A 26434-nucleotide genomic window follows, 5' to 3' on the forward strand; every position below is an offset into this window, starting at 1 on the left:
TAGAAAACAACATCTTGACAAAGCCGAAGGGACAGAACTCTGGAACTCAAAAAACATCCATACAAGAAATATGGGTGGTCTTAATGAGGTCTTTGTTCATTCTGATGTTTGGGCAGGTGTTCGATTCACGTTTTACAACTAATAAACTTCACATCTTTATGTGCTGCTTATAAGCAAAGAGCTTTTTACTACCATGCAGAAAACTAACTTGTCAGAGTCGCAAGAGCTCACAGGGCCCAGGTCTGCATCTTTTGGCTGCCTGTTCGAGTGTAATAATCCATCTGGAACTGCCTGGCGTTTTGTGGCTGGCTTCTGCCTGTTTCATGCTTAACAACTTTTCTTTTTCAAAGCGTTTTTGTTTGAGAAGTTAAGATCAACTGCAGTGGGACTGTTGGTGTGCTTTGAATATGACAATATAAAGGCAAATCTGTCTGCAGATAGGATGTGTTTGTTTGAACACTGTGACTTGCTGTTCAAAGGCAGACTTAATTGATAGTGACTGGTTAAGGGAGACATCAGCAAGCACCTTCCTTGTGTTTTTCTGATATTTGTTATGCCTGAGCAGTATAAAGATTTAATCAACTTGGATAGATACAATATGGGTTTAGAATCTTTTTTGATTCCTTCTGGCTATCACAAAAATGTATTCCATTTATCATTGAATAAATTTAATTTGACTTTTCTTAACTGTTACATTATAGTACTGCATAGGAAAAAATTGATTTGCTCAATGGAGGCTTTTTTAAATTGGATCCCCTTTTACAACCATACATTTTCCCAGTAGTGTATCAGTTTAACAATAGCAAAGTTTTCCAGTTGGTTTCAGAACATTCCCAGACATCCGTGAGACTAAAAACCATTAAATTTAATCCGAATTCCTTTTCTGCCCTGTATGAAATCCTCTTTTTTGTAGTTACTGGAAGTTTCCTTTTTTATGGAAGGTACAGACGTGATTTTAAAGAGCACACTGCTCTAAGTGCACAGTTTTGTGGCCATATCAGGGTGAATTAACCCTTTTATCATTATCTTGACAGACCCCCTTTTTACTTTAAAATAAATATATTTGTGTTTACCCTTTTTCTGGTTTTGTGAATTTGCCTAAAGCAGTGAGATTACATTGTAGCCTTCGTCGAGAACCTTAGTGCAGTTTAGTGCTGTAATGTCTTATTTTAACCACAAGGTGGCAATGTATCCCAGTTGCACTGCACATCCTTACTACACACCTTTGTTTTCCTAATAGGTGGTCCTGATCAACGCAGTGAAAGATGTGGCAAAGGCTCTTGGTGACCTGATTAGTGCCACCAAGGCAGCAGCAGGGAAGCCACACGATGACCCAGCCATGCTTCAGCTCAAGAATTCTGCCAAGGTGCACAGCTAATGTTCACTTCTCCTCAGCCCACCCATTCTAAATAGTTTTATTTTATGTCCATCCTACTCTCTTGATGAACAGGTTTCTTGCATTCATCTAAAAACTACGTTCTGTTACTTAAACAAGAATTAATCTAATACTGTTCCTTTACATCAGAAACCTGTAGTATATGAATATTTTCCAAAAAAACAAACAAACCATGACCAATGCATTCAAGAGTAATGTACAGTATAAAAACTGTGATACTGTTCTTTATTTAGTAGTATTTGGAACCTTTCTCTTTCCAGTCCTTGTATGATATTATTTTGTATTAGATCTGTAAATAGTGCCAAACAACATGAGAATGATTTTCTCAGAGTATTTTATTCTGTATCGAGTGTGCTATACGTCCCGGGTGTCCTAACAGCTGTAGTGTTGCTCAGTAAGCATACCTGTTCTTCCAGGTGATGGTGACCAATGTGACATCACTCCTGAAGACGGTCAAGGCTGTGGAAGATGAAGCTACTAAAGGAACCAGAGCCCTAGAGGCCACCATTGAGCACATTAAACAGGAGCTGGCAGTGAGTATTGCATTGCTTTGCTACTTGACCATTGGTATTTGCTCAGCATATCCTTATATGGAATCTTTCTTACAGGCTTGTATTCCTGTTCTGCCTCAAGTGACTTTTCAAGATGTTTCAAGCAGTTCCTACTTTTATTTTCATTGCAATAAAGAATTGATTTTGGTCTACAACATATGTGCATACTTACGTTTAATTAAATTATACTTTGTGGGCTGAAATTATGATAACATTTCTAAATAAATACATTTTTAACCAGTCATGCAGGTCTTTGGAAATCATTAGTAATGCTTAATTTGTACATTGGTGAGGTTAGTTTGGAAAATGTCACTGTCACAACGATAGCATTGTATATTCAGAACAAATCTGATTGTTCTGAGATCTCTTATCTTCTATTTTTTGGCTTGAAGGTATTCAAAAGCCCAGAACCTCCTCCCAAGACAGCAACACCAGAGGAATTCATCCGCATGACAAAAGGCATCACTATGGCAACCGCAAAAGCAGTGGCTGCTGGGAACTCGTGTCGTCAAGAAGACATCATTGCTACGGCTAACTTGAGCCGTAGGGCCATAGCCGATATGTTGCACTCTTGTAAGGTGAGGAAAAAATCCAAACCCATTATGTTTTCACTATGTTATTCATGTTTGTTAAATACCTGAAAACATTTGAACTAAGTTAAGTACAGTAACTTGATTTAATATCTCTATTTTTATTTGACTTAGCTACACGTCCTTTTTATCATTGTTTACTTCCAGTACTGTATGTAGTGAATTAATGGCATGCTTTCTGAGGATGCACAGATTCTCAATGAGGGAGTTTTGGTGTCTGCTTTTTGACATGTCAGGTGTCAGTGTACACAAACACATTTGGAAAAAGAGCATGAAAGTATCAAGTTAATGTCTGAAACAAACTGATCACCGAGTACGATAGGGTAAATTCCCAGTAACCCATAAAAACCTGGCGGTCCATATCCATTTTCACACAGGAGCCTTGAGAAAAAGTGTGCAAGAACTCGGGTCTTGGCTACCTTGTGTCTTTGCCAGTTTTAGCCATGGTGAGCTGGAAAAAGTTGGGTCAGGCAGGTTTGTTTTACACCCCCCAGTTAAGCATGTAGTTCTTCCTTCATTCGAAAGGTCGTAGAATCATTTAGATTTATTTCACCGCACCAGTGAAGATGGCGGGTTCAGTAAAGCCAAAAAGTTTTACTCAGGCAACGTTCCATCTGATACAGTTTTGTGCCCATTTATTAATCTCTTGTATATATATTCTTTTGGAAACTGCATTTTCCCAGCTTCATAATGAAAAAAATCTGAGAGCTTTTGACAGTGCTAAATACGTCATCAGCCTCATCTGCCTCTCTTATTTGCTCACCACTGAGCAATAGCATGAGTGGCTATTTTTTGACAAATCATCTCAAGTAAAATTAAAAGTACCTCTAGATGTGTCCTCATTGCTGCTTATTTTGGTTGTTATGATGATTTGTTTAAAACTGTTAAAGCCGAAGCTTTTCTTTTCAGATCTACATCAGTAAACAATTTTTCTACCAATATCTACAATACTATACACAAAATGGTAAAAGTGTTTTTAATAGAATTGTGTATGATGTAAGGTAGAATTTTTTATTTCACATGCTCCCAGGCTGTTTATAAGAATTGATTATAAGAATTGGTTCTGAACTAGAAATTGTGCTTTGACCATTTTTGAAGTGACTTTAGAAAAACTGTGACCTTGCACTAGCAGAGGGGTTGGGCATAGCAATGGGAACCAGCTTACTAGATATTGTCTGCATATGATTTATGTAGATAAATAGAGCTGAAAAATTCTTTACTATCCTCTTATATTATTTTAATGCAGCAAGCAGCATATCACCCTGAAGTAAGTAAAGATGTGCAGACAAGAGCTCTTCGATATGGCAAAGAGTGTGCAACTGGATACCTGGGCCTGCTGGAGCATGTTCTGGTGGTGAGTACTCTTCTGACAGCTTGATACCCTCACTAATAGCGTGTTCAGGATTAGTGTTCGGTCACACAGGGGTTTCATTTTACATTTCAGTGCAGCACTCAAGTCCATAGCGTACCAGAAGAAATGGCTTACAGGATACTCTGAAATGCACAATATCAACATTTCCCCTTCCCGACATTGACATGTTAAAAGATGTTAGTTTGTTTTTTTATTTATTAAAGGTATAATTGCTGTATTCATAGTAAAACTATAGTTTTGTATTCTTGAAAAATTGCTGACTAATTTCTCAAGACCAGTATTTATTGAGTGTCAATGACGGCACAAGTAATTGACTTAATTGTAAACATTGAAGGTTTTGATTGACTTTTCAGACTGCACAGTTCACATTGCATTAGTCTCGGGTTATAGGACTGAAATAAAGTTTATGATGATTATGATTTGGCAGCAAGAGATCAGTGACATCATTTTTAGGGGTTCATAAAACTTTTAGTATGACAGCCATCTTTATAATATGCTTGCAAGCTGAAAAGTATCTGCTATATGGTCAAATAAAGTGGGTTACATTTAGTTAATATAAAAAGAAGGCCTGCAAATGTTTTAAAAACATTTCTTTCTGTATTACCAAAAAATAGGAATAAGATATGTATACTTCTTATTTAGAGGTATTAGGAGGTACATGAATGTGATGTAAATATTTGTAATAATTGCTAAGTCAAGGAGTCGGTTTTAGCAATCAATGCTTTTAGACAAGAAACATATGAACAAAATCCAGAATAAATTAAATGCATTAAAAATGGTTATCTGGTGCCAGAGAGGGAAAAGCCTTTCTCATAAATTAAAATGTGTTGAGTACTTTCAGAAACAGGTGTACTAATTAATCTCTTTCTCCCTTTCTTTTCCTGGTGGCACCTGCTTCTTAGTAACAGAACTGTAAATCTTATCAAAGTGGTTTTCGGGAATGCTTAGGTTAATCCCATACAATCCTCATTATGGCTTTATTTGTCCAGTTGTTATTCAGACTTGGGAAACCATGCATATAAACCTATATCAGTGTAAAAAGAGACTTGAAAATGTATTAAACATTTACAACTGAGTGGAATTCTGAAGTAAACTACTTGTAACCAAACAAGCAAGATCAAGTGATCTCCTGTACATGTTAAGAGAATGTGTAGTATTAATTTGCTTGCAAATGACTTAGAACTACAAAACTATTTATAATTGCAGACAGTCTTTGCAAATGTGTGAACAAAATAAATAGTTTTTGAAGGAAAATTGCTTAATAATGAATTTCAGCTTTTTTAAAAAACAATTTTATTCTCATTTGTTCCTTCTTTCACTTTGCTTTCATAGAACCTTGCTGTACGTTTGTCCTCACAATTATCTGTGCTTCCAGTTAATTTATGTTATTCATATTCTTTTTTTGCATTTATAAGACTAAAATGAGATGTAAGGTGATTATAAACATTTGAGTTCTTTTTGTGTTTCAATATTCCTTGTGAGGTGTGTCAGAGTAATTCACACAATGTTGTAATATGGCTATCATCACACATCTTCACTTTCATTTAGTCAAATGTCAGTTTCTCTACTGTATTCCTTAAGTGTTATAATATGCATGGTCGTTGTCATTTTCACTATTTTCATTCTGATTTATTTGTGGTGTATTTCTTGTTTTCTTGTAATCATCTCACTTTCGATGTGATAGCCGGTGAGTAGGAAGAACAGCTATGCCGTCTACCTGAGTGAACTGCACGAACGCGTGTACTTGCAGTGTTTACCCTCACACCTGTTCTGCATATCTCCTGGGTTGTAGTACTGTTGTATAATAGCCAAGTTTCCTTCATTGCATCTTTCTAGTTGTAGGTCTTCAGCTTTTTCTAGTAAGTGCCTTAAATTAGAACTGCCTTCCAATTTTAGTCATGCATGAAAGCTTAAAAACCTGGATGTTTAGAGTACCCTTTATACCTGTAAATTCTCATGCTGCTTTTTTCCCATTTAAAAAATCTTCATTCAGAAACCATGTACTGTAATTTGTGATATGTCAGGTAACAAATGAGATAAAAGTTGTTCTTTCACGATTCACGTGCTTTAAAAGGAGCTTGTCAGAGAAACGCCAATTGTTCACTCTTTTTTTTTTCTTAGCTTGATTTGATAAAAACACTCCTGACTTAGACCTGGATGAACAGCTTTTGACAGACTGGAGTTACAAAAAAAACATGTATTACTCTTATATATTATATTTTTGTCTGTGAAATGCTTTGTATCTGTGTGATGCACCAGACATTTCCATCTAATTCAGATGCACAGACAGCACAAGTCATCACTATGTGCATAACTCGGCACTGAGTAAGCAATTCACATTTAGAAGTTTTCTTAAAATGGGGGAAATGTTTTATTTATTTTATTGTCAGGGCATAATTCACTTGTAACAAGGCATTCTGATGTTTTTTTGGCTGATGTTTTTTAGCCTTCATTGATATGCTGCAAATAATGATTAGGTTAAACATATTTTATTATCATTGACGCATCCAAAATCTAATTTAAAAAGTCTGCAGTAAAACAGGATTGACACAATAGATAAACAGACAAATTGGTAGCCAAGTTTTAGAATTAAAAATACCATTCGTGCCATTACACAAGGTAGTGTGTTGTGATGAAGTCATTAAAGCTAAAATTTTGCTTTGGAGGTTATGCGATTGAGATGTTTAGAAGCGAATGTTAATTTTAATAAAGGCAACAGTCTAAACCGTCCGCGTTTTAAAACATGTATTACTCTTCATATTCCACTTTAAAAGGTACAGTACCATCATGCCTTCCACAGCTTTGTCTAATTCTTTCTCCCTCAGCACGGTCAGTGGGTGTCTGTGTGTCCTCACGATGTGTTTTTGTAATGGCAGTCCAAGGCTTAGCAACGCAATTAACACTGCTTTTGATTGAACCAAGCTTTGGTTTTCTCTGAACTACAAAAAGCATGTTGGTATTGACTTTGGATGATATTTATTTACTTCTTCAAGGCTGATATGTCACTTTTGAGTATTTTCTATATTGGAAGGAGAAGTCTTCCAACAGATCTTGTTCTTCAAGGGAGGGTTTTTTTTTGGCCCAACTAGAGTCATTCTTGGGATTCCATTTTGTATCATGTGCATGCGTCTTTTCTTAGTAGGGTATTTGAATGAACTTGAAATTGACATGTGCTAACATAACAGGGCTGGACACTCGAAATGCACAGCTGATTCTCTGCACCTGTTGATCTGGTCAACCCTCAGATAAACCCAGAGGACAAGCTAAGGGCACTATATGCACATTTAGGGAGCAGTTTTCCACCTCATTAAGGCCCTCACTGTTATTTTTGTATTTATTTAAATGCTGTGTTTAGTTCTCTCTCTGTGTGGCAACTTTTAATATGTTTTGAAGTAAAATATATTCTCAGCCATTTATTTTGATGGTTTATTTTTCTAAGCTGAAATTGAGGCTAATTTTAAGGGGTGCTGGCACTTCTCAATGTACACGATATGATGTATAGGAAGGTGTTTTTCCAGCAGGGTGAAGGTTCTTGGTACTCTTTTCCCTCAGATCATCCAGAAGCCCTCTCATGACCTCAAGCAGCAGCTGGCAGGGTACTCCAAGCGTGTGGCCGGGTCGGTCACAGAGCTCATTCAGGCAGCGGAAGCCATGAAAGGTAAACCAGCCAACCCCCTGGGTCTTCTGGGAGCATCATCACATCATATTCTTTTTACCATTTATATCTAAAGTGTTTTCATGGTAGACTTGTCGGTATTATTTTTATTTACTTTTATTCCATTTTATGTAATATTTTATACTCTTGCACCTGAAGTCTTAGATTGTAAAGCATGTGGTTTACATGGAATTGTTTCAGTCATGAATTGATTGGTGGTTAAACAGTAATTACTATATTTAAGGTTTTACCATATGCTGATTGATCAAGTCTTTTCAGTCGAACCACCCAAGTAGAAGGATTGTCAGAAGCTGGTGTTTTTGATAATGTTTCTACTCTTGTAAAGCATTCTTGTGTGTGTAGTGATTCTGTGTCGCATTACTTATAGAAATTGTTCTATGTATGTATTCTTCTACTGGAAAATTAGCCTAGTGATTTAGGGATGCTAAATCAGATCTTCACAGCTGAGGCTTGTGTCTGTGGCCTGCAGGAACAGAATGGGTTGATCCAGAGGACCCCACTGTCATTGCTGAGAATGAGTTGCTTGGAGCAGCAGCTGCAATTGAGGCTGCAGCCAAGAAGCTGGAGCAGCTTAAGCCCAGAGCCAAACCTAAGGTAAGACCTGTTCCCATCTCGCCAGCCACAGTGTCACTCATTCCCTTCTCAGGTGCTCACTGTGTGCCAGGTGTCCTGCGGGCAAATTAATGGATACATGTTACTACGCTGTGCACCACAAGTTGCTGCTGTTTGCCAATTGCTTTGTCCATTCATCTCCACATCTCCGCAAAGCATTGTAAGTAATGATACAGAGCTGCATGTTCTAAAATGTATTTTTTTTTTGTTGTTGGTGTTTCAGGAAGCGGATGAAAGCCTGAACTTTGAGGAACAGATCTTGGAAGCTGCCAAGTCCATCGCCGCGGCGACCAGTGCACTGGTGAAAGCGGCCTCAGCTGCGCAGAGAGAGCTGGTGGCACAGGGCAAGGTGAGCTCATGCGCCATGGGCCGGAAACCCCGACTTTCGTATCTGCTCACGAGCTGTAGAGACGTCCGTGGCAGGGGCTCCCAAGTGGATCGACCCATAAAGGCGCTCACTCGGAGCCGAGGCTGAGTCTAACATGTGAGCTGGCTCATTCTACTAGCCAACTCCGATCAGGACTCTCCAAGCGATGGTGAGCAATTAGACGAGGCCTGCCAGAGCAAGGTGTGGGGATGACTAGGCCACAGCGGTCTTGGCTTTCCTACAGACAACGACTCCTGTGACTCACCAGACGATGTCAGCCGGAAATGTGCAGCTCCTTCAGTTGGCGCTAACTCTCCCATCGCTATTGAACTTGCCACACGTCAAATTGTAGTTCTGTGGGTGGGCATTTAAGAGGAACATGCCCATCTCTGTGTCTCTCTGAAGTGGGATGGGAGCCATTGTCAGAAAACCAAATCGCAAAACATTCAGTGATTTTGAAATTGGGTGAGTAGATAATGAAAAATTATGGGAGATTCCAAATTTTTAACAAGGAGACTATGTTTGAAAAGTATTGCTTGTATCACGAACAGGGCCAGTCTATATGCTATCTTGTTTCTGCTTGATTTGAACTGTTGCACTCTCTCCTTTTTAGGTTGGCGCCATACCAGCCAATGCAGTGGATGATGGGCAGTGGTCTCAGGGTCTCATTTCTGCTGTGAGTCTCTCGTAATGCTGACAGCAATAACTACACTGTGGTGTTGGTTTGTTTTATTTTTGAACCAGAATTTTCATTTGTTGTACCAGAATCCTATACACTGCCAGTTGAATGACTGATGCTTACTTTTTTTAGTGAGCTTAAAGGGGTTTTGAAGAGCCACCTCTAAAGCCTTTAAAGCCTTTAAAGCACAGGATTAAACCTGACACTCCTTAAATAACCGAACCTGCAATGTTGTCATACCCTTGTAACTCTGGTTGCAGTAATACAGAAGCTCAGAAACTCAATCCTGAATGCCCACTGTGTATTTTGTAATGGATGTCTGACACCGATCATACTATGTGCCCTATGGTTTTGTTACAGTGTGCATAACTCTTACAGTAATATGGGTACAAAACAGAAGATCTTTACTTAATGAAACATCTGAAAAATGAGTCATGATTTTTTCAAATTAGCCATTAAGGTATTTTTTAATGGTTTTGCCTATGTTGTACTTAAGAAAAACATTGCATACCTTATTCCTTGACAGCAACAGAGCATCACAGATGTTCTATATATGTTTATTCTTCTGTTATCTGTCACATTGTAAATAAACTAAAAGATATCTGTACTTACAAAACATCTATTAGGCTCAGCCCCTAAAGTAATTTCCCTTTAAGTATACAACTTTTCCTAAATTCTGGCATTTACTGTTTATCAATGCAATTATTATAATGTGTTATTTTTTAGTAGAGTTGTAATTTCTATCAAACACTGACTGGATAAATTCTTTTGTCCAGGCCCGAATGGTTGCCGCAGCTACCAACAACCTCTGTGAAGCAGCTAACTCTGCTGTCCAGGGCCATGCCAGCGAGGAGAAACTTATCTCTTCGGCCAAACAAGTGGCAGCATCCACTGCCCAGCTGCTGGTGGCGTGTAAAGTCAAGGCTGACCAGGACTCTCAGACCATGAAAAGACTTCAGGTGAGGATTAAGTTTTCTTTTAGTCTTGTTTTAGTCCATAAGTTCCAAGTATACTGCAGGTAATAGTGAATGTGCTGAATGTAAGACAAAGCACAGCAGCATTAAGAATCAAGCACAATTTATCCACTTCTCAAAGGTAAGACTATATAAAGAAGTGTTAGGTTAAGACAGGTTTATTTAAAATGTCACTTAAAATAATGATATGTTAAGTCAAGATAAATGTGAGTGATAGGTTAGAGTAAAAATGTTACATCTACATATACAATAATGTGCAGTATTTAGATAGCTACAAGTGAAACAAACACTTAGCCTAACTTATGGTCCTAACCCTACTTTAATCCTTTGATTCATAAGTAAAAAGCTTCCTTTTGATCAAGCAGATAAGGTTTATGCTCTTAGGGCTCCTATCCCCACATATTTCCATTGTTTTCAATGTGGAAAAATTTCTCTGTGTACGTTGTTTCACTCTACATTACCACTTTCTGGTCACTTAAAGGAATAGATAGATATTAGGGCCCCCTATATTTTAAAAGTATTGCTTGTACATAAAACCTATTGTAACCTTTCAACATTAAGTCTCCTTCTAACCTTTGTAACACATTTTTATTTTTAATTCTTGTGGCAAGGATAAACGTTTTTCTTACTATATCACAGTACATAACAAAATAAAATTATTAGGAAGACGAAACAAGACAGTAATGACCAAGAAGCTAAACTCCTCAGGTGACGCACCATTTGTTAAGCTTCTGTGTAATTCCACCTAGTCCTGTGCTTCGATGGATTTGTACTGAATGATGGCATCGACTTTTTAAGCAGGGGAAATTATGTCAGTGATCAGTCAACTGAATGGAATACTTTCTGCTTTTAACAGCCAGAAATATGGAATTTAAAATTTGCTATTCTTTGTTTTATGCTGGCATCATCATCCACAATAAACCAAAATGAGTGTGAAGCCATAAATAGTGTGTTCAAAGAAATGGAAACATGTGTCCAAGTTTCTAGTCTTACATCGTGCTTTCCCTATGTGTACAGCTGTCATGTCAGGATTAAACGAGTCACTATATTTAGAGCGGGTGACCTTTTATCCGTTGTAGCAATTTTCTTACAATGAATCTGATCTTTGAGATAAGAATCTGCAGATATGGACAAAGGCCATTAATTTTTCTTTATGACAAGCAGAAAATATACTGCATTGAAGTTTTGTCATCTTCTGTTATGGTTTCAAAATTGTTCACTCCAGTTCATTTATGTTCAAAACTCAATTATAACCTTTGGAAACTGGACCTTATTGTTTTCAGTTCCAAAAGTCAATTTATCAAGATGTGTTACACAGACCATATGCCTTTACCATATGGCCATGGGTTTTCTTGAGCACTGCTTTTACAAGCAACATTTTCCCTTTGACACATTGTGATATTAGCCTTGTGAGTTTTTTTCTGTTGTCTTGTATAGGATTTCATTACATAATCATTCTTCCTGTTACACACTGCAGAGGATTTACATTTTCCACCTGCTTTACAGTAAGATTAATGGCTCACAGATGCATCTAGTCTAGCTCAAAGAAGAACCCAGTCATACAGTGTCCATCCTGATGGGTAGACCATCACATGACCATGCTCCTGGCCTATCAGGTGTGAGCCTGCATCACCACCATACAAGAGCCTGCAGCTGCTGTAGTTTAATATGAGCTTATTTGGCATTAGTATCTTTTCACTGGACTTGGATTTTAAAAGTTGAGACTAGCTGTGCCTTGAAATCCTAAACCTGAACTTTAATTACAGATAACTGGTACAGATTAATTGCATGAACTATATCGGCCAGCAGCAATTTAGACGGAAGTGAAATTATGAAATTACTTGAGGCCAATTTTTAATTAGATGACATTAATTTCTATCCATGTAAACAGTTTATCTGATGGATGAAATATTTTGTCCCCCTTTAATCTGCAGATTTGCACATATATAGGTTTCTGAGCCAGAGCACAGCCAAATCCTAAACAGGCAACTGTATAATAAGCTGAAATGCTAGCACCAGTTGGATAAGAGAGGCAGACACATGAGGGTTAAACAGATCTGTTTAGTTGAGGACACCTTTCTGTCAGTGTGTTCAATAATTTGCTGAAACATGAGGTACCTGCCTAGAGCTCAGAGAAATCATACCTTGTAGGTTGTTTTTAGAGAAGCATTACACTGCACATGCCCTAATATGTCTACTGTATGCATTGTCTAGCTGGTGCAGCCAGAAATCATCACATGGCAATGTTTTTAAACATATTAATGGAATCGGAATGTACATCTTAATTCCAAGCATAAGCTGTCACTGAGGACCGTGGAAAAAAATCATCACAACTAGTCCAAAGAAAAAGGCATACAGTAGCTGCAAAGACAAATTCCATTTTTAACAAGTGTTTTCTTACATGAGAAATCAGATTTGAATGAAAGTTCTTATTTCATATGCTTTTATATCTTCTATTTCATAACTATTTTATCACGTCCATATTTCAGCACACACCCCATTATATCAAAGTAAAACATGTAAGCATTTAAGTGTTTTTTAAATCCATTGCTCAGTAAAATCATGTGACTTTTCTGAAAAGAAAAATGTACATTTGGCCTTCATTATTTAGAGATACAAGAGGTACATTACAATCTTGTTTTTGTTCTCAAATATCAAATGACACAATAAAATGAACATTTGCCACTTTTTCAGATGTAACAAAAAACAGTAGGAAGTGATACAGCACTCTTGCATATCAGGGTCGAGCAAGTGTTGGTACTTCACCCTGCCCTGATAACTGCCCCGGTAACTGGCAGCAGTAACTCGCTGGTCTAGCTCTGCCTCTGAAGAGCATTGCTTTTCTCTCTGGAAAACCACAAATGGTGAAAAGAACCGAGGGACTGAAACTCTGTCAGAGTCACCAAGATTAATTGTGCTGGTATTTTTTAACTTGAATCTCCTTGAGCAGCTTTCTGCTACAACCAACATTACCATTTAAAGAAATGCAGAAGTGCAAAGGAAAGTTTGTTATGGTTGACTGGATGACTTGGCCCAGTGCTACATTCCCCTAACAGGAGTCTGTGCTGAGTAATGAATTGAAGGTAAAAAGTTGGTTTTAAGTATTAACCTTAAGCACTGTTGCTGCTGCAGTAGAAAAGTCACTTAATGCAGAGAAAGGAAGACTATTCATTAGGTCTCGTGACAATTGAATGGGTTTTAATTGCTGTTAGCATTTCGAATGGCACTGGAACATGTATATTGGTGTGTTGCAGAGTGTTTTGCCCTGGGAAATCTGTGCTTCTGATTATGCCTCTGGAATCTACCAAGGCACGTACCATTGTATTCCATGCAATACATCATCCAATATATACAATAAACCATCAAAGCACATACCATTGTATTCCATAACACCAGAATGTGTGTAGAAAATGATCAACTAATATGTGTAGTGCACGTTCTTTGCCAGCACAGCCCACATGACAAGGAATGCCCCTTTGGTCTTGATCTCTAGGCTTCTTCAAGATTTCTGGATTGTATTTAATGTTAATTTAAGCCATGCATGTTTTCACCATGTGATTTTTCAATCAGGCTGCTGGCAATGCTGTGAAGAGAGCCTCAGACAACCTGGTGAAGGCTGCACAGAAAGCAGCATTTGATTCCCATGACGACGAGGCCGTTGTTGTAAAGAGCAAGATGGTTGGTGGTATTGCTCAGGTAGGTACAAATCTCGGGAAGCATTTGACACTAGTATTGTATGAATTTTACAACTTGCTCTGTTAGAGTAAAAAATTTGTCCAGCACATGTACTTTAGACAATTATAGCTTTACTTGAACCTCTCACTACCTGTTTCATGTAGTGGATTCTTTCTTTGTATGTCACCATTTAAACCTGATAAAGAAGTCAAGAAGACAAAGTAACATGTAAACCAGAAAACAGTATTATTGATACTGTTTACCCTAATGTTCTGTGAAGGCAAAAGAATGAAATGCTTGTCTTCATGATCCTGTTGTTTTTTTTTTTTCATTTTTACTTTCTGTTTTGAAGAAACTCTCTTTTTCCACAATCCCATGCTTTGTTACCAAAAACGACGTTTAAAACGATGGCGTTGTTTCACTGGCAAGATGTCCTAGAGAACAGCCTACAGGGAGTGTGCCTGTCTTTGTATTTGTAGATCATTGCGGCGCAGGAGGAGATGCTGAGGAAGGAGAGGGAGCTGGATGAGGCACGAAAGAAGCTCGCCATGATCAGGCAGCAGCAGTACAAGTTCTTGCCCTCCGAACTGCGAGAGGATGGACAGGAGCAATGAGGGGCAAGACTATCTGTTTGTTTACAGAGATATACAGAATATAGAGAGATGTTTTTTTTAACAAACGGGATTCGGGATAACAGATAAATTCAGGACTTCATCTGGCCAGCAAGAAGTAATCTAAATAGAGGTTTAAAAAATCCCTGTTACATTTGGATTTTGTGGGGGGGGGGGGGGGGAAATGGGATTTGGTGGCAGATGAATCCAAATAGGTCAAAGATGAAATGAAAGATTTCTATTTTTACAGTTATTTGAAAATCATTTTTATTTCTTCTTGTTGGTTTCAACCCTTTTTTAAGTTAAGCATTCATGCCACTTTTGATAATGTACAATGTATGCAATTCCATTTAGATGAGTGCTCCTTTGCTAGCCCAATGTAATAAGCTCTTTAAGACGAGTAGAACTTGTTTGCTTTCACCTGCTCTTTCTATGGCATCGGTTTCTTTCACTTTAATGTTTCGCTCGTAGGTTTGCTTGTGAAGATTTCACCGTACTGAAATTTCTGCATCTTTAGTGGCTGCACAATACAGATGTTATTAGGTTCCATTTTCCCCGTGGCTTAATTCTGAAGTGCATTCTTGCCAAAAGGTGGGGTTGCATGATTAATATCTGTGGCTCCACCTGCTGGACCAAAACAAAAAAGCAGCGCGACACCTAGTTTGGACAAGTTGTGGAAACAGTGAAATGCCCCCCCAAAAAATTGATTACACATGCCATAATTCGTAGTGTTGCAGTCATTATATAGAGAGTTCCAAAGCAGACACAACTTAATGGAATATGGTGTGATCTCTTTTTAACCTTAGCTAAGTAATATTTAATACAACTTGGCGTAGCTCGGGCAAGAAGTGCAATTATTAAAATACAGCATTGAAACAATTCATAAAAGTATGTATTTAAGCAAGGTAAGCATACATATCATTTTAGAAAATGTATTGAAAATGGTATCGTCTATGAAATTTATATATAGATAAACTGTACGTTGGCATTTTTGAAGGTGTCTGGATTTGGACGTACTTGCCTTTGTCAACTTTGGACCTGTAAGAGAGAATGTATTTTCCAGTTAAATATATATAAACATTGAAAAGGTTGCTTTTACAGTCTGTGTACTGAATGATAAGAAAATTAAAAAATAATATTTGTATCAACACTGGGCTTTTTTGTGTGTACCCTTTATTAAAATGTAAGTTTCCATTGCTCTGCTTGAATCGTGATGAAACCACATTAGGTTAGGCCATATTAGACTTTTTAATGTTCCAAATCAGTATTGGTTTTCAGCTACAAGTTCTGCCAGGTGCTATGTTAAGTGGAACATGCCTCTGTGATGTAGAAATGTAGTGTGCACCTTGTACTTATGTTGTTTCACATTGGCCAAATTTAACAGTGCTGCAGTGAATAATTATGAATAATTATGCAATGGTTCAATGAATGAGTGCCAAAAAAGAGTTGACCCTGTTGGATACCATGTGCCATTGTATTGCTGATTGTTTTTATGTATTCTCATGGCCTCAGTGTGATTTTCTGTTTATTCAACATATCAATGTCAAACTGTGCCTCCATGTGCATTTAAAAAAATGTCTGTCTATGTAATTATTAACTCTGTCCAACCTTAAGTGCACTTACCTATATGTTTAACTTAACAAAATCACGTAAAGCCGCTACTTTCACAAAGATATTTTTTTTGCAGGTTGCTTACGTTCAGAGTCCACAGCTGGCAAGGATCTGTTTGCGAAGCATACAACAGTCTTGCAAAATATTAACAGTCATCATTAAAGTTATTTGTTTAATCACAAGTTGCCTGGTGTTAACATGAGAGATGTAAGCCTCTGGCTTAATGCCGCTTTGAAATTTTTGTTGTTCACATCACCTTCTTATTTTGATACTCTATATGCCTTATTAACAATGGATACCAACTTTTTTAACATTTATAAGGACAGTTTTGTGTGTGTGTTTGAAAGTATTGATGTTCAATAAAGTTGGTTTTCACCACGTTTTGTCATTTTTGTTTTGTTTATTGAAATTCAACAACAGGCCTGTGTTGTGCCCTCAATGTTGAATTTCATCTGAATTAGATATCTCCCTGATATGAAAATAATGGAGCTGCATCTGTTTTGGATTTTTTTTTCAAATGGAACACACACAAGTTAGTGACTTTTTCCAGTGATTTTAAGAGTTTGAGCATTGTAGTACTGTTAAAAATTACAAATTAACAGCCATGCATTTATGAAACTATGTTTTATCTATGACGTACAGATCAAAATCTGAAGAGTGCATGTGTTTCCTGCTTAAATTATGGAAGTTTTAATTGATCTGTAAAACAGCACTGGAAAGACAGAGATGGGAACTAAATAAACTGTGACTTGCGTCCGAAGCTTTTTCGTTCCTGTCTGTCTACATTCGGTCTGAAGCCGCTGTGTTACGCTTGCGGTGTTACAGTATCTCATCTTGCACTGCGCCTGGCAGTTTCCCTCTCAGCAGTACCCAGAGTGACAACTGGTGATTAGTGTGTGTATCTAATGAGATGTGTTGACAGCTATATTGCACTTGGCACCACAACAACCACCTTAGTGACATTTAAAGTTTATATCACTTCGTTCTGTTCTTAACAGTACGAAGACTGCGGCAGACACCAACCACACAAATCGATGTCTCTTTATAGTATTTATAGGATATTTAGTCATAAAATTCGGTTTTAAAACTCGTCTTTTGACAATTGTGCAATTTGCTGTCTATACCTTAGTATTATTCGTGACACTCGACCACGCTTAACGGTCGTAAAATTCAACGCAGACTGTGGTGCAATAAATTGAACACCTTGTAAATCATTGCAACTCTCCGAAGATATGACACTAGTGGTGGTGGAAAATCTAGGTGTTACTGTAGGAAATTGGTAGGAAATGTGTATACTTCATAACGTTTTTAATTTATTTTTGTCAAAGTTTGTCCAAATATGACGGAGATGTTTTTAAAAATGTAAACGATCCACCTATTATCAAGTGACTGTAACATTCTCACTTCGGTGATATATTTAGGACAAACTTTCATTCCATTGAGATATGAGCATTAAGAGAAATCGGAGCCTCCCAAAGATGGACAAAATCCCTGCACTAAGGTATAAACCAGTTCTCAGACGAGCACAAATCACAGGAGCACGACGTCACTCTGGCTTTGGAGCGACTCAGCTGATCTTTCCAAAAAAGTCTTGGGTTACTTTAAAGGGAATTCCAGGCTTCCTTATTACCAAATCAAGAAAGGCTCCTTTTTATCACTCCACACGAACTCAGAGGTTTGTCATTTCAGGACTCTGCCTTGCTCCTCGCTCCTGAGAGATTCTGCCAGTGCTTTGCTTTTCAACTGATATTGGAGAAAAACCCCTAAAAAGAATCAACCATGGATGCCATCAAGAAGAAAATGCAGATGCTGAAACTTGATAAGGAAAACGCTATTGACAGGGCTGAACAAGCCGAAGGGGACAAAAAGGCGGCAGAGGACAGGTGCAAACAGGTAATATTTACTAATATATTTTATTACAAGGAGAAAGATAGATATAAAACAGACTGCACACTTGGAATGCAGGTCAATGTTTCTCATTTGCCGACTTTCTTCAAACTAGCATTGACCAATTCCACCCCTTAAATGCACCAACTGTATCAGCCCTTTTAAAATGTCACGAAAGCATTCTTAAATGTACTATGTACTGTATATTCTGTATATTAAAAGGCATATGCTGACTTACAGTATCTTAGAAGATGAATATTTTTACTGAAAGTGCTTCTGGACAAAAAACGTCTATTATAATGCGTTCAACTCCAGCTCTTGTGAAAGAGAAAACTTTAAAAAATTGATTTTGAAATGCACAAAAATAAATAACACGTTATGCTCAACGTTTTTGATGCTGCATAAGAATGTGGAAGAAAAATAACCTTTTATGGCAGCTGTTCATAAAGGGTTTAGGTTACTATTTATATCCATATATGGTATAATAAAATAGAATGCGAGAAAGATTGGCCATCTAGGTGATTACGTAAAACGCGATTTCATAAAATTAAAAGTACATTAACTTTGACAAATGTCAGTGAAAGTATGCGTCCTATCGTATTTCCTTGGTCTGTCTCATATTTGAAAGCTTAACCCTTAATTGTTTTTGTTTTTTCTTTAAATCTACAGTATTTCAAGTTATCATCAGCTGTCCAGGGCTGGCAGTAATCTTTGTTAAAAAATGTAACTGTTCGGCAAACTTTATTTTTAATGTGTTGTATAGAGTAAATTATCGTGTGACAGATAACAGCATGTGTTGTAGTGCAGGACAGCAGCCATAAATGAGGTTTTTATAGAAAGCTAAATTCCATCAAGTGACATAGACGAAGTGTCATGTACACATGCCTATACGTCTTTTCAGATGACACTACAGATCGTGAACACACCACCAATAGATGGGTTCTTGGCCATCTGAAAATCTGCAATTACTGATGGAATCAAATTTAGATTTTACTCCATTACTGTCTGGAAAACTATTTCAGAATACCATCTAAGTTACAGTTGCTATTCATTATGGACTGATTCCATGATACAGTAGGTAATGTTACACTATAAGTAGCTCAAGGTGATTAAGTCCCTAGTGGCTGTGAAGTGTATTGCTTTTATTGTTTTATTATCTGAACACCAGTGGAAATGTTAAATCATACAGCCTTTTGACACCTCATTACCCTTATGTTAGTCATCCTATCGACTCAATGTCATGTGCTCAATGTAGCCACACCAAGAGATCAATCTTTAATTTCTTTCTATTATGAATGGATATAAATGTACATATTGTAACTCAGGCGGGCGCCCTTGCCGCATTAGGTCGGCCCCCCACCGCTGGGGGCTCGAACCCGGGACTCCCGCGTCACTCAGCAGGTACCCAGCCCGGTGAGCTAAAGAAAGATCTCTTCACAGCCCAGGGGCTGTGGTCCTGCTATTACTGGGTAGGGCGGTGACGTCACCTGCTCTGGTAAGCCGGCTCTTACACAGTACCTGTCGGCCGTAAGCGTTACAATATACTTTTTGTTTGGTCATAATCTGGTAGCATCTTTCACATATTAAGAGGCATTGCAATAGCTTGTTGGCATGAGAGAAACTTACAGCCTGGCTTTTGCCAGTAAATGAATGTGTGAATATAATAATTACATCAAAATAGTGTGAGACTTGCTCCTTCTGTCAATCTAATTACCATAGAAAATACAAAGAGTTATTGAATCTAACTACAGTGCAGAAAAAGGACTGAAAAAATACATTCTGTCAAAGTCTTTCTGATCACCTTAAGCCTTTCAGCATCCAGAAAGTAGCTTCTGTCTTGTGAATACACAGTTCCTGTTCCATTACACTCATGGTTAAGGCTGCTGAATTACAAGCAGTCATTTATATTAATGTGAACATATAATTGTTTTGCATTTACATAAGACTGTTTTTCCACCACTGAAGTGTGCCACCTGTCGGTGCAGCCATTTTGCATCAGCAGCCCCGCTACACAACAGATCAATTCGACTGAAAAGGGGGAAGCTTAAGTAGGCCAGATTGTGCAAGCCCAAAGACATGAGAGTTAACCACTATTCTGATGAACAGAGCCAGGTCATCTTTAATTACACAGTTGTTAAGACCTCAGTGAAACATCTCATCTGAAGCATAGCACTTCTGACAGCACAGTGTCCTTATTGGCCACCATACCACTTGGCACTGGCTTGTAAATTCTAGTCCAGAGAGAAGAGTGACACCCTCTGTTCCACCAATGCAGCTTGTAGCACAGCAAATTGATTTAATAAAAACAAGAGTAAAACTAAAGCAAAGTCCATACTACTGCACACTCCTGGTTTCTGTAGTGGTCATACTGAGATCATGAGAATCTACCACAGGGATTACTCCCAGCAACGCTGGTCCCCATGTATAAAGCTGAGTGGACTTGTTTAAGGTTACAACAGGAGTGTTGTTATCAAAGACACTACTCTATCTTGCCCCTGGCATTGACGATTTTTTGGAGAGCTTAATGAACTTGAAGAGTAATGTCCATATCTGTGGAATCATGAGACTCAATTACACATTGTCTGTGTCAGAGTAAGAAGATCTGTATCAGCAGATCTCAGATTAAAAGATCTCTGATTAAAGGATTAATCCCTTGCAATATATCCTTAAAATAATATTAAGATAAACTATTGAGTCACTTCATGTGAACAGGATATCCTTATTTTCAATCTTGATGAATAAATGCATTTATTGAGATTTTAGTGTCAGGTACAGCAGAAAAATGAATCTCCCAACAGAATAATGAGTGCAAATGGTTACCTTTTCATTCAACTGGTAAAGCAGAAGAGCTGGTAAAGCAAGGTAGATCTGATCAGCTCTGTTGTGGGGCTACTGTTGTGTAATGGCTGTCACATGTCACCCAGATGGGCACTATATGTGAAGATCTTTACGATGAAGCATTGTATAAAAGCGATAAATTATTACTATGATGATGATGTGATGAATGTGGAACTCTGAATGCTTTAATGAAATGTCAGCTCATCATGTTTGATATAAAATGGGCTGAACTGTTGAAAATTAAAATACAAATACAAATGCAGAAATTGGTGAAAAAATCAATACTAGATCTTGGCAGCATTTGGTTCAATAAATCTTTTTCTGATACACCAATATGTAGAGTAATATACACATAAAATAACATGATTAAAATCTTAGCATCTTTAAAAGTTTTCAGAAAATTTTATTTGAAAGCAGTGACGAGGTTGTTGTTAGGAATCCCTGGTGGGAAGATACAAGGATCCTGTGCAGACGCAGACACGGGTAGTAGATGAGGCAGGCGAACAATCCAAAACGAGAGGTAAGGTCGTGGTCAAAAGGCATAAAGTAAATCGTAATCTAGGGAGAACACCGGTGGCAAACAGTCCGAGGCGAGAGGCGAGGTCCAAAGTCGAAAAGGCAGAAGGGGAGTCCAATATCCAGAATAAACGAGGTACGGGAAAAACGCCAGGTAGAGCTCTCAAGGAGTAGACTCAATACCGAGCAGCAGGAAGCAGGTTAAGATGGTATAAATAGCACTGCGTACCGCATGGTGGAGTGTGTGCAGGTGGTTTAACTCATGCGGCGGCGTTTGTTAATAATCACCCGCTGCTGGTGCTGATTAGATCGCTTAAGAGTTGGTCTTGACTGGCTGGCGGTCGTGACAGTACCCCCCCAGTTCACGGGCGGCGCCCGACGCCCGAGACGGCCGATTGGGATAGTCCCTGTGGAAGTCTCTGATTAGCGTAGGGTCGAAAATATCCTTCTCCGGAACCCAAGATCTTTCTTCAGGGCCATAACCCTCCCAGTCACCAGATACTGAAGGGTACCGCGCTTCCATCTAGAGTTGAGGATCTTGTGGACTGTATACGCCTGGTACCCCTGAATGCGATGCGGGGGTGGCGGGCGATGTTGGGGAGCCGCAAGAGGTGAGCGGTAGAAGGGTTTCAGGAGGGAAAGACGGGTGGATTTTGAGGGTGGGGGGAAGTGCAAGATTGAAGGTAACTGGGGTGATCCGGGAGAGTATCCTGAAGGGGCCGATATACATAGGCCCGAGCTTCTTGGAAGGCAGTCGTAGGGGTAGGTTCCTTGTTGATAGCCAAACAAACTGTCCTCTCTGAAAACGGGGGGCTGGTCTGCGGTGTCGGTTTGCGAATTTGGCCTGGCGCTGGGTTGACTTGGTGAGAGCTGTCCTCACCATTCTCCAGGTCTTCCGCAGCTTGAAAATACATTGACGCACCGACGGCACAGCCGTGTCTGGAGGGGTGACAGGGATGAGAGTGGGTTGATAACCTAGTGAACAGAGGAAGGGAGAGAGACCTGTGGAGGAGGAGGTAAGAGAATTATGGGCATACTCTGCCCAGGGAAGTAGTGATGACCAGTCATCCTGCAAGTTGGAGGTGAAGGCTCTCAAAAAGGTAAGGAGGCTTTGGTTGGTCCGTTCCACCTGACCATTGGCCTCAGGATGATAACCCGAAGTCAGAGATACATGGGTCCCTAAAGCTTGGCAGAACGCCTTCCAAAAGGCCGAGACAAATTGAGGTCCCCTGTCTGAGACCACATCGTCGGGCAACCCATGCATCCTAAAGACCTGTTGCACAAACAGTGACGCCATTTTCTGGGCTGTGGGCAATGCTGGGAGGGGGACGAAATGGGCTGCCTTGGAAAAACGATCGGAGATCACCAAGATTACCGTATGACCTTGACTGTTAGGAAGGTCCGTAATGAAGTCAACAGCTATGTGGGACCAAGGGCGGTGTGGGATCGGAAGGGGGTGAAGGAGACCGGTCTTCTTAGCACGCGGAGTCTTGATCCTGGCACAGACCGGGCAAGCTCGGACGTACTCTGCAGCATTTGATCGCATGGAAGGCCACCAGAAATGCCTGGTGAGTAGGTCCAGAGTACGTCTGCACCCGGGATGGCCTGCAAACCGGGAGTCATGCCCCCATTGCAGGACAGCAGAACGCAAGTTGTCCGGTACAAAAAGCTTATCCGGGGGACAGCACAAAGGAACTGTAGTTCCGTTGAGGGCACGTCTGATCTGATCCTCAATAGAGCAGTGGATCGCCCCAAGGATTCTGTTAGATGAAATGATTGGTTCCGGTGTGTAGTCCAGATCCGGGGGATCATGGAGCCGAGAGAGAGCATCAGCCCTCCCATTCTTAGAGCCAGGCGTATAGATGATAACAAAATTAAAGCGAGAAAAGAAAAGAGACCAACGGGCCTGACGGGAATTGAGGCGTTTGGCAGACTGAATGTAGGCCAGGTTCTTATGGTCTGTGATAATGACAAAGGGGTGATGAGCCCCCTCCAACCAGTGTCTCCATTCCTCCAGGGCCAGCTTGATAGTTCACGACTACCGACATCATAATTAACCTCGGCGGGGGAGAGCTTCCTCGAAAAGAAGGCACAGGGATGTGGAATGTGCTTATCCCCGTGGCGCTGGGAGAGGACTGCCCCAACCCCATAGGCTGAGGCGTCAACCTCCACAATGAATGGCTGAGAGGGATCCGGGTGTCGTAGAAGTGGTGCCGAACTGAAGAGTTGTTTTAAGCGTAAAAAAGCCTGGTTAGCCTCCGGGTTCCATTTACCCAAGCCTGGTCGATTGCGGGTTAGAGCTGTAATAGGCGCCACGACGGAGCTAAAGTTCTGGATGAAATGTCTGTAGAAGTTGGCAAAACCTAGAAATCGTTGAATTTGCTTTAAGTTACGAGGAGCTGGCCAGTCATTGATGGCTGCCACCTTAGCAGAGTCCATCTCTACACCAAGGGGGGAAATGATGTAACCCAGAAAGTGAATCTTAGAGGTGTGAAAAACGCACTTCTCAAGCTTGGCATAGAGTTTGTTGTCAATGAGTCTAGTCAGGACCTCCTGGACGTGGTGGACATGATCCCTAGGGTTGGTAGAAAAGATGAGGATATCATCCAGGTAAACCAAAACAAAATTCCCAATAATGTCCCTAAAGATGTCATTCATGAATGACTGGAAGACCGCCGGGGCATTAACAAGACCAAAAGGCATCACCTGATATTCATAATGTCCATGGGTGGTCATAAAGGCCGTCTTCCACTCGTCCCCTTCACGTATCCTGATTAGGTTGTCAGCCCCCCGTAGATCTAACTTCGAGAAGATGGAGGCTCCCCGTACGGACTCCAAAGCGGCTGGAATTAAAGGCAGGAGGTAATGATGTTTGACCGTAATGGAGTTCAGTTCTCTGTAATCAATACACGGCTGCAAGGAGCTGTCCTTCTTCCCAATAAAGAAAAAACCCACACAGGCTGGAGAAGAGGAGGGACGAATGAATCCTGACTCCAGAGCCTCCTTAATACAATCTTGCAAAGCCTGATTCTCTGCCTGAGTGAGAGGGTAGATCCGTCCTTTGGGTGGAAGGGTTTCAGGGAGCAACTCTATAGCACAGTCGCAGGTACGGTGAGGTGGAAGTGAAAGAGCCTTCTGCTTATCAAAGGCTTGTTTCAGATGCCTGTATTGGGGCGGGATGGTAGAGTGCTCCTCCATAGAGGTTACTGCAGCAGCAACCTTAACCGGCTGACGACAACAGTTGACATGACAGGAGTGGCTCCAGGCAATGAGCTCATTCTTGTCCCAGGAGATGTGGGGATCGTGCTTCTTGAGCCAGGGAAGACCCAGGATTACCGGGTAGGCAGGCGAGTCTAGGAGAAGGAGTGAAATTTCCTCAACATGAGTGGCACCAACTGTTAGAGAGAGAGAGAAACGGTCTGCCAGGTAATCCGTCCAGGTGCAATCGGGGATCCATCCAGAGCTTGAATACAGATCGGGGGTGAGACCGGAGCCAGGGGAATATCCCACTTCTTAGCAAAAGTGGCGTCAATAAAGTTCCCCGCTGCCCCCAAGTCAACAAAAACCAAAAGGGGAAGGTGTAAGTCAGTCCAAGAAATTTCAGGTGGGAATAAAGGCCCAGACGAGGTTTGAGAAAAAACAGCACTACTGACTCTAACAGTAGGCTGCGGAAGGGTTTGAGAGGGATACAGGGGTCTCAAGGGACAAGCAGAGAGAAGGTGATCAGGTGCAGCGCAATACAGACACAGTCCCTCCCGACGGCGCCTTTCCTTTTCCTCCGAGGAAAGGGGTGCATGATGCAGAGTGGGCACCGTGGGGGTAGTACCTTCGGGACGGCCAGGACTGCTTCTAGCATGACTCTCTGCTCTCCGTAGCCGAATGCGGGTGTCCAGTTCAACCACCTGAGTGATCGATGCTTCAAGAGAGCGGCTGTGAAGTGGCGAGAGCACCAGGTGGTCCTTTAGTTCTTCAGAGAGACCCTTAGAAAAAAGGGAAATCAGGACTTCAGGGTTCCAGTCAGACTCCGTGACGAGGGCTTGGAATTCAGCGGCATAATCATTCAGAGATCCATCACCCTGACGAAGCGAGGCGAGCCGGAGATGAGTCAGGTCCGGGTTGACTGGAGAAAAACGTGCCTGGAGCCGGTCAGCAAAAAGCTGGAAATCAGCAAACTGAAAATCTCCCCTAGCAAGCAACACAGCTGCCCAGTCCAGAGCCTTGCCGGTGAGCAAGGAAAGGGCAAAACCGATCTGCTCCCGCGGAGAAAAACACAGCTCGGGATGCAACTGGAAAGCCACGGAGCATTGCGCAATAAAACCCCTACAGCCTGCGGCGTTGCCGTCATATCTTTCCGGGAGAACAAACGGTGAGGTTACGGGAGCGGTGGGCGGGGTCACGGGGATCGGAGCAGTGGTCGGTGCTGGAGGGGAAGAGACAGGGGAGGGCGGAAGGCTAGCGACGTGGTTGGAGAGAATGTGGAGCGAAGATTGAAGCTGGGTGAGAGCTTGGGAATGGCGATTGAAAAGTGAGCGAAAGGCTTGTGCGTCCGCAGGATCCATCTTGGGCTCGGTATTCTGTTAGGAATCCCTGGTGGGAAGACACAAGGATCCTGTGCAGACGCAGGCACGGGTAGTAGATGAGGCAGGCGAACAATCCAAAACGAGAGGCAAGGTCGTGGTCAAAAGGCGTAAAGTAAATCGTAATCCAGGGAGAACACCGGTGGCAAACAGTCCGAGGCGAGAGGCGAGGTCCAAAGTCGAAAAGGCAGAAGGGGAGTCCAATATCCAGAATAAACGAGGTACGGGAAAAACGCCAGGTAGAGCTCTCAAGGAGTAGACTCAATACCGAGCAGCAGGAAGCAGATTAAGATGGTATAAATAGCACTGCATACCGCACGGTGGAGTGTGTGCAGGTGGTTTAACTTTGTTAATAATCACCCGCTGCTGGTGCTGATTAGATCGCCTAAGAGTTGGTCTTGACTGCCTGGCGGTTGTGACAGTTGTAAAGCAGGAATGCCCAGCCCGGGTGTTGGAGTGCCCCAGTCTAACAGTTTTTGAAAGGTCACCACAAAATCACCAA

The 26434-nt window shown here is 40.6% G+C and overlaps 2 protein-coding genes across 6 annotated transcripts in view; both read left to right on the top strand.

Moving 5' to 3' along the window:
- tln1 (talin 1) overlaps positions 1-16492 on the top strand; it is a 132745-nt gene extending 116253 nt beyond the window's left edge. For 2 of the 3 annotated variants that reach the window (XM_088910239.1, XM_088910240.1), the window contains exons 48-58: positions 1241-1366; positions 1813-1929; positions 2340-2525; positions 3784-3891; positions 7462-7567; positions 8055-8179; positions 8421-8546; positions 9178-9240; positions 10020-10202; positions 13788-13913; positions 14372-16492. In XM_088910239.1, coding sequence (XP_088766365.1) covers positions 1241-1366; positions 1813-1929; positions 2340-2525; positions 3784-3891; positions 7462-7567; positions 8055-8179; positions 8421-8546; positions 9178-9240; positions 10020-10202; positions 13788-13913; positions 14372-14506 — 1401 coding nt within the window. In that variant the 3' untranslated portion in view covers positions 14507-16492. The remainder of the gene's footprint in view (positions 1-1240; positions 1367-1812; positions 1930-2339; positions 2526-3783; positions 3892-7461; positions 7568-8054; positions 8180-8420; positions 8547-9177; positions 9241-10019; positions 10203-13787; positions 13914-14371) is intronic. The other variant, XM_088910241.1, reaches the window with a different exon arrangement.
- A 1249-nt stretch (positions 16493-17741) lies between these two features.
- Positions 17742-26434, top strand: part of tpm2 (tropomyosin 2 (beta)) — a 57566-nt gene continuing 48873 nt past the window's right edge. For 2 of the 3 annotated variants that reach the window (XM_088912119.1, XM_088912120.1), the window contains exon 1: positions 17743-18007. In XM_088912119.1, the coding sequence (XP_088768245.1) occupies positions 17894-18007 (114 nt within the window). In that variant the 5' untranslated portion in view covers positions 17743-17893. Of the gene's footprint in view, positions 18008-26434 lie in introns of all 3 variants that reach the window. The other variant, XM_088912118.1, reaches the window with a different exon arrangement.

Source organism: Atractosteus spatula, chromosome 3 (genome assembly GCF_055471065.1).
Source record: "Atractosteus spatula isolate fAtrSpa1 chromosome 3, fAtrSpa1.hap1, whole genome shotgun sequence".
NCBI lineage: Eukaryota > Metazoa > Chordata > Actinopteri > Semionotiformes > Lepisosteidae > Atractosteus > Atractosteus spatula.